Source organism: Xenopus laevis, chromosome 1L (assembly GCF_017654675.1).
Source record: "Xenopus laevis strain J_2021 chromosome 1L, Xenopus_laevis_v10.1, whole genome shotgun sequence".
NCBI lineage: Eukaryota > Metazoa > Chordata > Amphibia > Anura > Pipidae > Xenopus > Xenopus laevis.
In genome coordinates this window covers 37914910-37932022 of record NC_054371.1, presented here as the reverse complement: position 1 = coordinate 37932022, position 17113 = coordinate 37914910, and the positions used below count along the sequence as shown (strand labels likewise).

The 17113-nt window shown below is 37.2% G+C and overlaps 1 protein-coding gene across 14 annotated transcripts in view; it reads left to right on the top strand.

Annotated features, from left to right (window-relative positions):
- The window catches only part of apbb2.L (amyloid beta precursor protein binding family B member 2 L homeolog), a 166200-nt gene that overhangs the window by 66772 nt on the left and 82315 nt on the right, over nucleotides 1-17113 (top strand). For 11 of the 14 annotated variants that reach the window (XM_018229369.2, XM_018229328.2, XM_018229377.2 and 8 more), the window contains one exon: nucleotides 2456-3259. In XM_018229369.2, coding sequence (XP_018084858.1) covers nucleotides 2456-3259 — 804 coding nt within the window. Of the gene's footprint in view, nucleotides 1-909; nucleotides 927-2455; nucleotides 3260-17113 lie in introns of those variants that run through there. The other 3 variants (XM_041588561.1, XM_041588555.1, XM_041588595.1) reach the window with 2 other exon arrangements.

Here is a 17113-nt window from a genome sequence, read left to right as displayed (position 1 = left end):
GCATGTTTCTACAATTGATAGGCTTGTGTCATTATCACTAGTAATGAAGAGCAACACAGTTATTAATCCAGAGTGAGCTGTTTTTTTCAGCCACACTGGACTGAGTGCAGTGTAGTACTTCTACAGACTGAAATTAGGGATGCACTGAATCCAGGATTCGGTTCGGGATTCGGCCAGGATTCGGTCTTTTTCAGCAGGAATTCGGATTTGGCCGAATCCTTCTGCCTGGCCGAACCAAATCCGAACCATAATTTGCATATGCAAACTAGGGACAGGAGGGAAATTAAGTTTCTGTACTTTCTGTCACAAAACAAGGAAGTAAAAAATGTTTTCCCCTTCCCACCCTTAATTTGCATATGCAAATTAGGATTCAGTACGGTATTCTGCCTAATCTTTCGCTAAGGATTTGGGGAGCATCCCTAACTGAAATACTAATCCAAACAGTACTCCAGCCCATTGATGTATTGTGCCAATGACAGCCCAGTGTAAAGGTGGCCATACATGATTGCAGATGTGGGTCCTTTTGGCCTAGGGCCAACAATCCGATTAAGCTCGATATCGCCCACCTTAAAGGAAAACTATACCCCCAAAATGAGTACTTGAGCAACAGATTATATTAAGTTCCAAACTGGAATATATATTTAAGTAAATATCCCCTTTTGCCTCAGAGATCACCTGACCAGAAATACTACAACTCTAACTGTAACAGGAATTAGTGTGGAAGCAAAAGACACAACTCTGTCTATAAATTGCCTCATGTGATCTAACATGTATGGTTTGTTAGTGTGAAAAGAAAGACTTACACTCGCACACCCTGGCCGTCCAGACTTCAGCGACTCCCAGGTGCTCGATGCTAGAGGGAATGGGCAACCTCAGAAACAACGTAGGAACAGGACACACCGGCACAACATGGGTAATTTCAGCAGGTAAAACCTTGCTCGTTTATTGCAGATGCAACGTTTCGGGACGTGACCCCTTTCTCAAGCATGCTTGAGAAAGGGGTCACGCCCCGAAACGTTGCATCCGCAATAAGGTTTGTTTGTGTGCACTGTGAATCATACGATACCAGGGGGCTGCCCTTATTTTTTAAAATGACATTTTTCTATATATGATTACCCAATGGCACATACTACTAGAAAAATATGAGCTTTTTTATGCAGTATCTTTTTATGGAGACATTGTTTGAGGGGTATAGTTTTCCTTTAAGGTGGCCATATGAGCAGTTGAAGTGAGGACCACATCAACTGGCCAATGCAGTCCCTGATCTGACTGGAAAATTAAAAATTAAACCTGCCGATCAACATCTGACGATTTTTGGTCAGATATTGCAAGGTGGGCATATCAGGGAAAGATCTGCTTGCTTGGTGAGCTTGCAAAACAAGAGTTTCTTATAGTATATACGGTATATCCACCTTAACAGACACAGGAAATATGCTGCTTAGGGCAGGCCTGGTGTTGGTAGGGGGAACCAGTGCTCAAATCAAAAACGCCTGCTTGCTCATTTTGATAGTCGCTTAAAAGACGAGGCAACAAACAACTACTATATCGCTTATTCTACACTGCAAAATCCAGCAGTTTTTCCACAAACCATGATAATCTATTTAAAAATATATATTACTGGTGGGGGAGGGCAACTTAGTATGGATGAATAGATGTTGCCAGCGCTACAGAAAATGGCGGACACTCCATAATAAATACCAGTATTTTGCTCAAATCAAATATTTTGTCCCTTAATAATAACACAGGCTGATGTTTATGTTACTGAACATTTTGGGGGTTTCTTTGAATATTTTATGTAAGGCTTTAAAATGAAATTTCTATAGGAAGTGACCAGAGTTTTCCATTTCTTTGGCAGATGGCTTTTAAAAATGACCAACCCATATTATAATGCATAGGCTATACCACTAATTAGTTTAAAGAACAGAGGATGACAAAGAGGAGAGGCATCTCTCAGCTCTTCAGATATCTCAGAGCTACAACATGCATCCTTCAGCCATTTGTACATGTCCAGGAAAGCTATCAAGTTGTTTTCTTTTATTAGGGTTTATAAATGTAGTCCATTCTGTTATATATATCAATATACATTGCAATCTTCTGTGATGTCTAAAGAAGGAAATCAAAATGTTTTTAGGAGAAAAAACTTGAATCAAGTTTAGTCTAATTCGATTTGAATTAGATTCAAGTTTTTGAGTCAGTAAAATGAGTGTGAGTTTTAGATATTAGATTTTTTATTAAATAACCCCCAAATCAAATTTCAATTAAATTTGAATTTAAAGGAATTTAAAAAAAAACTCACATGAATTCGAAATTCGACCATTGATAAATGTGCCTCCCCATATATTACTTACCCATGCTATATCGCACAAGTCTAGTTAGCAGTTCAGTTAGGAGACAGTGTAATTCTCTCATATTAAAAGCATGCCTCCTAAACTTCTCTCTCAATGTTTCTTCATAGTCGATTCAAGTGTGGAAACACTTCCAGTTTTTATGGCAAGCCACAGCGCCACGGACATTGTGAATCGAAATGCTCCTGTTAGCCCACCAAATACCTTGAAATTGCGCTCTTCCCACAATGAGCTACTGAATTCAGACCTAAAGCACGTTGAAACAAAGAGCATCACTCCACCAAAATGCAGGAGAAAATATGCATTGACAAATATCCAGGCAGCTATGGGCTTGTCTGACCCTGCATCTCAGCCTCTCCTGGGAAACAGTTCTCCAAACATTAAGATAGTAAAGAATGGGGAAAATCAGATGAGGAAAGCTGTTGAAAATGGGCTTCAAGACCAAAATAAAAATTTGAGTTTAGAAGATACTGTAAACAGAATCTCAGAGAAACTAGAAGGGAAAGAAGAGATCCCAGATGACTCAGAAAGTGCTGAAATTCTACCATTGATTCCTAAAAGAGCCAAGAGTTTTCTCAATTACTATGCAGACTTGGATACCTCCATAAATCTGGAGCAAAGCAACGGGCATGTTGTAGAGGAGGAGAACTCAACATGGATTAATATTCAAGAACCGGAAAATCTTACCAATGGGGATCTGCTGCCATCTAAACAGAACAGTAAATCTAGTCCTGAGGATAGTGAAAGCCCTTCTGTATCATCTAGCCCAGAGACTAAGAAAGACCACCCAAAAACTGGTGCAAAGACTGACTGTGCCCTACACCGAATCCAGAACCTGGCTCCAAGTGATGAAGATTCAAGCTGGACCACTTTGTCCCAAGACAGCGCATCCCCCATATCTCCAGGTGAGACAGGTAACCAATCCATACAGAAGAAAGTTTTAGCGTTAGATTAGCATTAACTATATAGGTACACTGGATTATGTTAAATAAATCTTAAGAAATAGATGAGGGAATCACTGCTGGCCTTAGGTTAAATGTTGTCCTGAGCCAAAAATATTGTGTGTTCCGCTAACCACTAACAGCTTAAGGCTTAATTCTGTTGCTAGACACATATGGAAGGAAGAAGTTCACTGCTTTTCTGCTATGTGGTGCCCTGTGCAGTTACATAGGTTAAACAAGTATATTAAGTTATGGGGTTTTTTATGGGAAGCCATAGATTCTATGTTCTGTACCAGCGTTGCACATTGTTTTGGAGGGAATTTGTGTCCAACCTTCCAGGCATAATTACTTTAGGTTGTTGAGGTAAATGCACAAGTGACATCTGACTTGCCTCAACAACCTAAACAACCTCAACAACAAGGCATGACTGAAGGAATTAAGCTTTCTGTTCTTGAGCCTATACATATGTTATTGTGGCCTTGTGAGGAAAATGTCCTTTAGAAGAGCGCAGTTTCTCTTATAGTATTTCCTTATATTTAGCACACTTTTTCTTCCGTTTTATCATAATGCCCAGCCCATGCTGATGATAAACAGTCCCACGGAATGATGCTTCCACCACCTTACCTTACTATAAGTGTGCTGTGTTTGAGGTGTGGGCAAATTTAGATTTGCAGCACATACATTGCTTTGAACTTTGACCAAAAATGTATGTTTCGTCTTCTCTGCCAAAAATACTTTTCCTACAGTATTTCCCTTTCGTTTGCATCATTTTCCCTCTACAGTTTACCTTTACAGCTTGTGCCTGATCAGCCCTTAAAGAGATAAAATCACTCTCAGTGTGAGGAGCTGGTACATTTCACCCCCAAAAGACTTGAAGCTGTACAAAATGTCATACAAATATTGCAGTGTGCTCATTGAATACGCATGAGTATTTAATGAGCACACTACAAAAACACATTTCAAGTTATTGACCTTCTATATAAAAATGGCTTCAGTGTAAGATTTGATATTTAGTAAGTTTGGAGCATTGGCTGACGTTCTGAAGCACAGTTTAAGTTTAATTGCTTGTCTTGGTAGATATTGGTACATTGTGCAATTGCTCTGAAAATATATATAAATGCATCTGCAGTTAACTGAAACTGTTAAAGGATCAGTAACATCAATTTTTTTTAATTCGTTAGTATAGAATGGGAAAAAAAAACACAAAGACAAATGAAACTTTTAAATCAGTTAGAAATAACTTATCCAAACTCCGCTTGCACTCCTCTTCAGAAAAAGTGATCCATCGTTCGGCGCTCGATTTCTCCTCCCTGCCTTCCTTATAGGAGATAGCCAGGGAGGGTAAATCGAGCTCCGCATGATGGATCGTCGCCGTCACCTTTTCTGAAGAGGAGCGCAAGCAGAGTTTCAGCAAGTTATCTCTTAATATAGACTTAGCGATTTAAAAGTTTAATTTGTCTTTGTGGTTTTTTTTTCGTTCTATACTAACAAATTTTAAAAAATATATGGTTACTGGTCCTTTAATTTACTAAATCTCTGTAAATCACAGCATCCCAATGCTAGCCGTAAAGGCAATACTGTGCCTTTTCAGGCAGTAGCTCAGCAGCACAGTTTAATGTAAATATAGCCTACTAAGCAACATCATGCCATTGCTACATTCTTTTGATTTGCCTTTTTATGATCTGTGAACTTTTATACATAGAAATATATTCCGATTTAATGGATTAAGATGGCATATAAAGGTTATTGCACAGAAATGTTCTAATATATTTTTAGTTAAAATGTTTCTATATAACTTTTAGGGGATTACTAAATTAGATGTGTTTCCAAACCATAACCCTGACTTTTTTTTCAATATAATTAGTTATTTGCAAGAATTAGGCAAAATTAAGCATAGAATAAATGAGAATTATTTGTCAAGGAAAATTACATGGTCCAAAGAAATAGGAAAAGTGATTAAAAAAAAAACCTCAAACTGGATTTTACATCTCAGGTATTGCTTCCCATTAGGTCCTTAATAAGGTAGAGATTCCTCAACCCAAAGCAATTAACAGATTATATCTCAGGCCGAAGGCCAGTTAGGGTAACATTTGGGACATTTTACTGATATTGCTGTGATTATATAACAAAGTTTTATGCATCTGTAACCTTGGTGTGTGTTAGAGTTTTATTAAATAACTGGCAACAAACTTGGGCTTGAACCCAAAAGTCTAAAAACACTTGTATAAGTCTGGAACTGCATCATTTATTGCAATCTTTAAAGGGATACTGTCATGGGAAATTTTTTTTTTTCAAAACACATCAGTTAATAGTGCTTCTCCAGAAGAATTCTGCACTGAAATCCATTTCTCAAAAAAGAATATATTTTGAAAATCTGCCATGGGGCTAGGCATATTGTCAGTTTTCCAGCTGCCCCCAGTCATGCGACTTACTGCTGTACTGCAAGTTGGAGTGATATCACCCACTCCCTTTCCCCCCAACAGCCTAACAGAACAATGTGAAGGTAACCAGATTACAACTCTGTAACACAAGTTAACAGCTCCCTGGTAGATCTAAGAACAGCATACCTTCCAAGTGTCCCTTTTTCGGAGGGACAGTCCCTCTTTTGACAGCTCAACCTGCAGTCCCTCATTTGTACTGGAAAGTCCCTATTTTCTCTGCACTGAACAGCCAGAAAAAGAAACAAAGTTTCTCACTTAATTGGCTTTTAGCAGAGAGCCCAGAACAGCCACTGGATATCACAGCTCAGTTTGACTTGATTGTTGCAGCCCAACTGAAAGCAATATAATATTCAGCATATTTTAACAGTAATAACAGTAACTAGTATATTTGTATATATGAGCACTTTTTGTGGTTTTGGCCTCAAGTATTAGCTAGAGAGCTTAAGTAATTGCACCCTAGTCATTTCACTGACTTGAATTGGAAATGTACAGTATTCAATGTATGTGAAAGATCCTATTTTATCAGCTGCCCGTCATTCGGCCTCGGCTGGAGGAACCTATATAAATCACAAATCAGTTCTTAAGATTACTCTTGCTATGCATGGAATTCTTCTTAAGAGACATAAGTTGTACATTGAGCATTAGCAGAGCCAGATTAAGAATTAGCGATAAGAGCTCCAGGTTCATCTTTAAATCCTGGAACCTGCAGGCACAGGGAAAAAAAGGACTTCACAACAGTATTAATATGTAAATTGTTTTGTGCTAATGTGTTAAAATCATTTTCCCCCCAGTTTGTCTGTATGTATGTAGAGTGTGCCTATATATACGTGTGTATATATATATATATATATATATATATATATATATATATATATATTTATTAGATAGATAGATAGATAGATGCATAATGTTTAGCAGAGATCACAGTATCTGTTAATATTGTATTATTTAATTTTATCTTTTAAAACCGGAGAAAACAGGTTATTAAAATGTTCAGTTCCAGGCCTGTCCCGGCCCTGGGTATAAAGCATAGAAACAGATAAAATGTGAAATGTGTTCTAACATTTAATGTACTCTAGTATGATTAATGGTTGGAAGTTTTTCCTGCAATAGATTTCTAGCTAAAGTTTGGCTGTTTATGCTGTGGAGAAGCTCTAGAGAAGAAAAGCTCTATTTTAAATGCATTTCCTGATTTGAAGTGGTGCCCTGCAAGGGCAAAATTGGTTGTTCTAAGCTGAGCTCAGACCTCTTGGTTTTATTTTATGACCAACTTATGTACATGTGTTGGTTGAAAACTATTACATCTTTTTGATGCTTTGTACAACTCTGTGTTATTAATGCATAGATTTTAAAAGATAATAAAAAAAAGTGTTCTAATAGTTGCATTAGCATAAAAGGGCACATGGCAACAGACAAATCTCTATGTAAAGATCATAAAACTCCACGGTCAGAAGACTCGTATATTAGAGATCATAACTCACATATTCAGTACAGAGCCTAATTACCAGCAATAGACATTTGCTAAATGTGCTAAAAAGTAGTCCTAGTCAGTGAACCATGCCTACCACCCCAGTCATGCCATATTGGCACAATTATCACAGTTAAGTATCTAACCATAAGATCAGATACAAGGGGGTAAATTTATCAAAGAGTGAAGTTCCTCTACTAGAGTGAAATTCCGCAGCTCTCCATTCATTTCTATGGGATTTTGAAAGGTGTATTTATCAATGGGTGAAAGTGAAAGTTCACCCTTTGATAAATACGCCTATAAAAATCCCATAGAAATGAATGGAGAGTGGCATAATTTCACTCTAGTGGTGGAACTTCACTATTAACTTCACTCTTTGATAAATATACCCCATAGACTTGCTTTGAATATACAGGGGTCTTGGAAGAATAAAATATTTCTATATCTTAAATTCATATAATCTACTGGAAATAAACAGTGAACTAAAGACATCCTATTATCACTCTCTAACCTGGTACTGCTTATATATTGTGGAGCTTTTTAAAGAAGGAGTAGCTGTGAGCATGCAAGTAGCAACCCACCAGTTTACCACTATCACAATAAAGATCATAGATAGATAGACTTCTGAAGTGCTTTTTAATGGGACCTCAAGGAAGAAGAGGGTCACTGTGACTTCATGAACCATTTTTCAGCACTAGAAAATATAAAAATAAATACATACTCCCTTAATTTTTATTATTTAAACATAGAGGACTTTGTTCTTAATCGGAGACAGACCCTGTGTATTCGTTTTTAGAAATGAAGATGGCTTCAGAGTTGAGAACTAGAAAACTGTCAGTGCTCTGAGCTGACAACACTGGTCTAGTGCTGAGATTTCACAATCAGGTGCAGAGCAGTAATGCTCTTCAAGTTGCCTTCACATAAAAGTAGGTAAGACTATGCATTGAGCATAGCTACATTACATTCTAACAAACACCTTGATCCCTCTACCCCGAACATTATATGCATGGGTTTTACATCCACCTGAATCTTGTCTCAAAAATATCTCCACAGAGTATGCTCATTGATTATAAAAATAATCAAAATCCCAAGAGAAACCCAACAAAAATACTAATAATGTTTGGGGTGAGAAGGACCAAAAGGTGCCCAAAAAGCCTTTCTTATCACAAGAAATGTAGTAGCATTGTTCTTGCATGCTTCAAAACCAGAAATGACAGGCTTTCACCCTCACTGTAATTATGGCTGAAGATTTGCAAATTACTTCTTTGTGTACCTTTATGACCAACAGGAATTTTCTTAAAAAGCCTTTATTTGAAGGGCTTTATTCAGACAAAATACAGCAATGTTTCAGGCTTTCATTAGCCTTTCCTCAAGCTAATGTAAGCCTGAAACGTTGCTGTATTTCGTCTGAATAAAGCCCTTCAAATAAAGGCTTTTTAAGAAAATTCCTGTTGGGTGCTGTCTATTTTGCAAAATGTTCCTGAATTTCTGCTGTTGGTGGCAGCCGGGGACATGCACCAAAAAAGACTGTTTATGGAGTGCTGACTTATTATCCTGTGTACCTTTATGACCAAGACAGCCTTTTTCTGAGACCTCACCATTGCATTGGAACCTTGATCCAGAACCTGTGTTCCTGAATAATGTTTGAGCATATCTAGTATAGGTAATTCTGAAACAACTGGACTTGCTGAGTAATCATTGAAGACATTTGACTACTCATACGAGCAGCTTCTTCAGTTGAACTGAAGAAGCTGCTCGTATGAGTAGCGAAACGTCTTCAATGACTACTCAGCAAGTCCAGTTGTTTTAGAATTACCTATACTAGATATACCATGACCTGGATGAATGAAAATCTTCATAGTTGGTGTGTGAACATTTGTTCTTGATCATGACGCTCTCAGAATTACTTCTCTACAAGGCAGAATACAATTCTAAAGTATCACATTTTCAGGTTCGAATTCTCACTGGCCGTATCTTATTGCCTTCTACAGATTTCTTAGGGCCTGCTCTTTATCTAACTGTTGTCGATACTGTTTTCCACCTACTTCATAGTATAATGATACTGCACAAAGTTGTTCCCAAGCAGATTTGGACATTCTCCCCTGTAAACTGTGCTGTACCATACACATAAGTTGATGAAACATTTTGTATGCACACACATATTCAGGATAGGCTTGGACCAACCCACCAACAAGATCATTTTTTGTTCTCACGTAGTGTGTAAGAAATGAAAGGGACATTGACTTCCAGCATTAACCAGGACACCGTATTGCTGTGGGAAGTTGGGGGTTTGTATATTAGCTGAATAAAAACCAGTGCTCCTTGATCACTCCACCAGTCCTGGCTCTCAGCGGCTTAAATGATAGATTATAACTATGGGAGGGACGAGTACAAGAGAAAAGCACTCTCGTTAATAGAAGTCTTCCACTAAATCAATTCTGTCCAATGCTGCAATGCACCTTCAGGGAGATGAAGTTTTGATGCTGTGAATGCACACGGGTTGTTGTTAATTCCAACCCGTAAATACTATGTTATTTATCTGTATTTTTATATTCTAGTAATCTTTAGATGATGCCTATAAAATACCATATTCTCTGGTTTTTTTTAAAAGAATATCTGCTGGGCTCTTATGAGACACTTAATTTAACACAGTGCATAAAACCAGCCAGACCATTCGGCAGAGTAGATGTTAATGCAGGACACTGCTGTATTAACACAATTGATGTTCTCTGGCTTACAGTTTGAATTCATGCTTTATGTATTTACTGAGCCCGTGTCCTGAACAAAGGGAGGCAGAAAATATGTCAAAGTCTTTCTGAAATCAATTGAATAGAGATGTGCATGCACACAAAGCTCTAATTTCTTTATTTATGTGGTGTCTTACGTCTGGCTGGGGTGGGCAGTCTTATATGAGCAACATGTGGCGTCTCCATACCATTTTATGGAAAGAAGCGGTCTCTTCAGCATTGCCATCCTCTAGCACCTTCTTAAAACTGGGATTTTATTGCACTGCTGGGATATTTTCATGGAAGGGGTGAATGAGGCTCAGTGGGTTGGCATTTACAGTAGATAACGAAGAATGCTTATAGGAGGACGCCTAAGGTTAAACAAGCAACAGGAGACTGGTTAGTATAATACCATTTCTCTCTATTTCTTTCCTCCTCTCTCTCTCTCTCTGAGGGCCTAATAAAGGTCTTGACTAATAACTAATATATGTGTGCAAAGGATTTTGTCTTCTAATTGATTGTTGTAGGTGAAGGGCCTAAAAAGATTTTGTTGAGGGGCCAGTTAACGCCTAGTTTTGCCACTGACATACATAGACAAATATAATTTTGCTTTTCACCTGTAAAGTGGGTCTGAAGGCAAAAATATATATTTTTTATTTTTTTTTGTTTTAAGTGTGGACAGTTATTCTGATTATTATTACATGTGGATTATTTGGTGTTCTATATCTTAGCGGCTGTGGTTTTGTTTTAGAGCTAGTTATTTTATTACATTTATAAAAAAAAAAAAATTCTATTCAACACTACACGTCTTACCAGGACTTAAATAGATGTTAAATAGATGTTCAACTTTTGAAATATTGTGGCCCAGTGATTTCCTTGGACACATTAAAACTAATGGAGCCCTGAAGCATTCTAGGTGGGTTATAAAACTCCCCCCAGTTTAAGGTGCCCATGGGTAGATCTTGAGTTGATGATCAGTAGATTACAGCAGCAGAGATTTGTCTGAGTTAAAATAAAACTGGTTGGGAAATGGGTGCTGTTCCTTTAAATACATCAATATATTCTTTTTCTTAGTGCAATGCTATGAAGTAGGGAGACACCAAATTCATTTGCATTCGGCCAGATTCTGAACCTTTTACCAAAGTTTTTGCCACTTACAAACACAATTTGCATATTCAAATGGAGATGCAAATATTGAATCTTCTGTCATCTGTATTTGCCCAGTCTTTTAAAGTCTTTAAGGCTTTAGATTTGGTTAGGATGAGAACCAGAATTGTCTTTTTCCCAATCACCAGAGTTCAGTAATATTTTTATTATGCTTTAGGTAGTAGGCCCTGATATGATAAATCCACTTAAAGTACAGCCTACATCAGTATGCTGGCCACACCTGAACTATATCCCCTTAATACTATAAAGAATTGTTGAAAGCATATACTGTAAATTTATTTTAACTTGTATCTATTTCACATAAGTTGTTGAGTAATTATACAACTAAGGTCCTTATAAATATAGTAATATTTAATGGAGGTTAATTCAATTTTATTTATGTGGATTTTTTTTTTTAATTCTTGCTTAAGAACCCAAGAAACACAGTAGGACCTTTTTACCATTTCTTCTCTTTTCCACCTGATCCGACATTTTCTGTTATACTAACTAACAATTGCCAGGAAAACAAAGGGTAGCTGCCTGCTTGTCCCTGCAAACATAGATAGATTGCACTGGGACCGATAAAGATTTTTTAACCAGACTGATCCGAAAAATCGTAAGATGTACGATCGTTCGAATCCCACTAACCGCACGATAATTTCGAAGGATTGGTCGGAGTTCGCTAAAATCGATCATTCGGCAAGAGAAATCTTTGCGTCTATGGGGACCTTAACAATGAGAACTGAATGCAAACAGAATGTAATCTTCCCAGCCTGTATAATGTATAAGAGATTTCTATGCTGTGCAGCAGGGTGGGGACCCGACTTAAATCAGGGAATCAGCTGTGGCACCCAAAAAGTGGTTTATAACCAATTATGCACTTAATTGTTTTTACTATTTTCCGGCTGCAGGAGGAAATGTCTCTTTATTCATGGGGTTTACACCAACCCAAACCTCCCAACGTTTTAGAAATAGAAAGGGGGACAAAAATATTTGCCGCGCGGAGTGTGGCGAAAATGTTTTGACCACACCCATTCTTGTGGATACCTCCCTAATTACCATGTTCATTTTACACAATTTGGCAGGTTATGAAAGTTTGAAAACATTTCTGTGGTTTAATGTGTTATTACAGTTTTGCTAATGTAGGTGAATTGCCCTTTAAGCAACAAGTCACAGTTTCCCCAAGAGACCTGCGAATCTTAAATAGTTACAATTATATCTTTGCTTATCTTAAATTGTTACAAATGTATCTAAGTGCACCTGCCATGTATTCTGGGCTCTCTGCCAAAAGCCAATTAAAGGATCAGAAACATAAAATATTTTTTTTTAAAAAGTTTGTTTAAAACACCAACACATATTAAACTATTAAAATCCCAAAGTCTTTAATTAGAAATAACTAATCTCCGCTTGCACTCCTCTGCAGAAAAGGCAATCAGGTGATCCATTGTGCGTCGCTCGATTTCTTATAGGAGAAATTGAGCGCTGCACGATGGATCGTTGCCCTGTTGCCTTTTCTGAAGATTCGGTAAGTTATTTATAAATAAAGACTTTGCAATTTTAACGTTTAATATGTGTTGGTGTTGGTGGTTTTTTTCAGTAGTATACAAAAAACATTTTTTTAAAAATGTTGATGTTTGGTCGTTTAAGTTAGAAACATTGTATATTTTTCTGGCTGTTCGGTGCAGGAGATTAAAGAGTAAGTCGGGACATTTAAGTAACAAACCCGGGACTGTGGGTTGAGCTTTCAAAATCTGGACTGTCCCTCGAAAAACGGAGAGTTGTGCCACATATTTTATTTTATGTAAGAATGACTTGCATCTTCGTATCATCCGTATTTTTACGTTTTATTTGTCCTTAGAATCCTTCTTCCTTTTGTATAATGTGAACTTTGTCTGCCAGAGTGCAGGGAAACAGCTGTTCCCCATTAATTTAGCCCATCATACTCACACATTGATTGTGTTTTGTCATAATAATATATGAGGCAATGAGACAAGTAGTTTTCTCCTCAAGATTTTTCATTACAATTTTCCCACTCAGCATATATTTACTAATCTTATGTATTCCATCTCTTAGGAAAACAAAATTCTACTCTGGTTTTCAGTTAGCATGGGATCACTTTTATGGAACCCAATGAGAATAAAAATGCGCTGAATGAACATAGTCTGTCAGGGCTGTTAATAAAAGCTGTAAAAGTACATCCATGGGTAAAATAACTATTAAATTACTGGTGAAATGACAGCCAAAGAGAAAATTGCAGCAAACAAAATAAAGGAGTGAATACTTTATGGCTTTTTGCTGCCTAATGCATTTGCTTTAATACATTTTCTTGCCAATATGCAAGTAAGAAGAATGAACACAGTTAAATAGACAAAGTACACAGCAATGGCTCTTTGGCTGCACAGATTTGTTCTCAGAATATTTGTGTGTGTATTTATTACTTTTTGCCTTATTGCATACCTCCCAACAACCGTGTTTCAGGGGACAGTCCCGATTTTGGCAGCTCAACCCGCAGTCCCAGATTGTTACTGAAATGTCCCGACTTTCTCTTTGATCTCCTGCACTTCACAGCCACAAAAGATATAGGGGCACATTTAACTAGGGTCGAATATCGAGGGTTAATTAACCCTCGCTATTCGACCATCAAAGTAAAATCCTTCAACTTCGAATATCGAAGTCGAAGGATTTTCCGTTATTCCTATGATCGAACGATCAAAGGAATAATCGTTCAATCGAAAGATTAAATCCTTCGAATCGAACGATTCGAAGGATTTTAATCCATCAATCGAAGGATATTCCTTCGATCAGGAAATTGTTAGGAAGCCTATGGGGACCTTCCCCATAGGCTAACATTGGCCTTGGTAGGTTTTAGGTGGCGAACTAGGGGATCGAAGAAATTTTTCATCGAATGGTCGAATAGTCGCATGATTTTTAGTTCGAATCTTTCAATTCGAAGGTTGTAGTCGAAGGTCGAAGTAGCCCATTAGATGGTTGAAGTAGCCATATTCGACCATTCGAAATTCAAATTATTTTTCCTCTATTCCTTCACTCGAGTGAATGGGCCCCTTAATGTTTTTAAAACGTAATTGGGTTTTAACAGAGAGTCCAGAATATGTGGCAGGTGCACTTAGATACATTTGTAACAATTTAAAATAAGCAAAGAAACAATTGTAACAATTTAAGATAAGCAAGTCACCTGGGGGAAACTGTGACTTGCAGCTTAAAGGGAATTCACCTTCATTAGCAAAACTGTAGTAACATAAAAATCACAGAAACTTTCATAACCTGCCACATTTTGTAAAAGGAACATGATAATTAGGGGGTGCGGCCGCAAAAATGGACATGGTAACTCTTTTTGTCCCTCCTAGGAGATGGCATAGTGCTTTATATGTTTCTTTGTGGATTCAAATGTATAGAGATGGATTGTTCTGTGCTCTCCGTGTGTTACTATCCGGCCTCATACACCACTGTGAATCTAATGATCATGGAACATAACTCTTGTGTATCATATCGGTAATTGGTTTCACATTCTGCCATAGTTTATACAGTAGAATGTAGTTCATATTAAATCACCATTAACCAGGAATTGTAATTATAAACAACATCTTGTGTTTTTCGGTAAATTGGGTAGTGAATGATTGAATGTGGATGCTGACGAGCACTCTGACTACTTTTGTTTTGTTCTCCTTGTCTCCTGTAATTAAATATTACATTTTTATTCAGGTTGTTAGTAGCACACAGACTAATCATGTCCTCTCTTTCTCATGGGGACTGCTTTCCATATAATGATATCAACTAGTATTCTGGAAGTGATATAAAGTCTCCATTAACAAGGAACACTGATAAATTACTGTACCTTTCATGAGCTAGTTTAGCTTAGAAGGGAAAGGGGAATTATTGCTGGTTGTAAAAATCTGAGCACCTCCAACCAAGAAAAATATAGTTCTCATAAAATTTCGCTTTTGTGTTTTACATTTACTTACACCCAATTACATATATTTGACAGTGCCTCCATAAAGTGTGAGCAAAGGTAATGTCACCAAAATGGACATTGTAACTCAGTGCAGCTTATCAATGTTTGCTGGGTCTGTGCCAGTCATGTTATTAAAGTATTGGACACGAGCCCCCGTTTTTATTACAAATAGCTATTGTTTAGGTCCTGTATCCTATGGCTCCCCTTCCTGTGCTTACATAATGTCTCAGCAGCCCTGCCCATGTTCTCTGGCTAATGGAATTGTGTCAGTGCCTTGAAAATATAAGTAAATGCCAAGCAGAACCCTTGCCGATATTTCATTGAATAGTCATAGGCGGGAAGCCTCTGGCACATACCCACCATCATACTGAGAACTTACATACTGATGCCCACATGCCTTTATGTCACACCATGTACTTATTCTTAAAAGAACAGTATGAATGTTTTACCCTGGGTACTTAGAAGGTGATATGCAGCTGTGCTTGACAAATTATTATTAAAAGGATGGTTCACCTTCCAGTTAATTTTTGGTATGTTATAGAATGGACATTTCTAAGCCACTTTTCAATTTGTCTTCATTTTTCTTATAGTTTTTGAATTATTTTGCTTCTGTCTTTTCCCAGCTTTCTAATGGGGGTCACTGACCCCATCTAAATACAAATGCGCTTTGAGGCTACAAATGTATTGTTATTGTTACTTTTTATTACTCGTCTTTCTATTGAGGTCTCTCCTATTCATATTCCAGTCTCTTATTCAAACCAGTGCATGGTTGCCAGGGTAATTTGGACCCTAGCAACCAGAATGCTGAAATTGCAGACTGGAGAGCTGCTGAATAAAAAGCTAAATAACTCAAAAACCACAAATAATAAAATATACAAACCAACTGCAAATTGTCTCAGAATATTACTCTCTACATCATACTAAAAGTTCACTCAAAGGTGAACAACCCCTTTAAAGGTTAGTTCATCTTTAAATTATCTTTTAGTGTAATTATATTTTTAATGGTTTAATAGTTATGAAGTTTTTATGTTCAGCAGCTCTTCAACTTTGGAATGTCAGAAACTATCTAGTTGCTAGGGTCCAGTTCTCCAAAGCAGCCAGGTTTGAATATAAATCAAAGAGGGCCTGAATAGAAAGATATATAATAAAAAGAAAATAATGTAATTTTAACCTCACAGAGCAATAGTTAATTTGGCTGCTGGGGTCAGGGACCCCCATGTGAAAGCTGGAAAGAGGCAGAAAAAGAAATCAAACAATTAAAAAAAATTATAAAAAGTCAAGATCAGTTAAAAAGTTGGTAGGAATTGGACACTGTAAGAAAAGTTAACCTAAAGCTGAACTACCACTTTAATTTGCTGCACCATATTCTTACTCGAAGAATAAATAATTCAAATCCACTCAAGTTCTTCATTAGTCTTGGGTTTAGGGCTATGTAACATGTCTCAGGCGTCTATTCTAATGACTTTTTCTGGCGTGTTTAATGGTTGTAAGGGGGCAAAAGTAAATGTTTACGATTGTCACATGGTAATACTGGTAGATTGGTTCAATCTGGCCACACACACACACAACTGTGTTATTGTGTGCTGCCAAATTCATGGATTGTGCAGGTTTCAACGATTTGGATTTGGGATTTAAGGATTTGCAAATTATTTGTGTCGAATACTAAACACACAGATTAGATGATTGAAGTGCACACTGTTCTGTATGGGTTATGCAATATATTCATGAAAATAACCTTGGGCAAAAAAGTCAGTACATAAAGCACACAGCCATGGGATTTAAAGCTAACTTCATAGACCAGCATAGAGTTTATGTTGTTGGGACTAGTACAATGCCCATAGCTATTAGTGCAGCCATAAATCAGAATAAAAGTGAAAACTTGAAGCTTGCCGTCTTGTGGTCATATAATTCCCTGCCTAAATCCTAGCATAATGTCTTTTAATATGTATGTATTATAATTTCTATACAGTGATGGGACCTGTTATCCAGAATTCCCAGCACCTGGGGTTTTCCGGGGAATTTGGAATTTCATACCTTAAGTCTCAATTAAAAAATCATGTAAACATTGAATAAGTT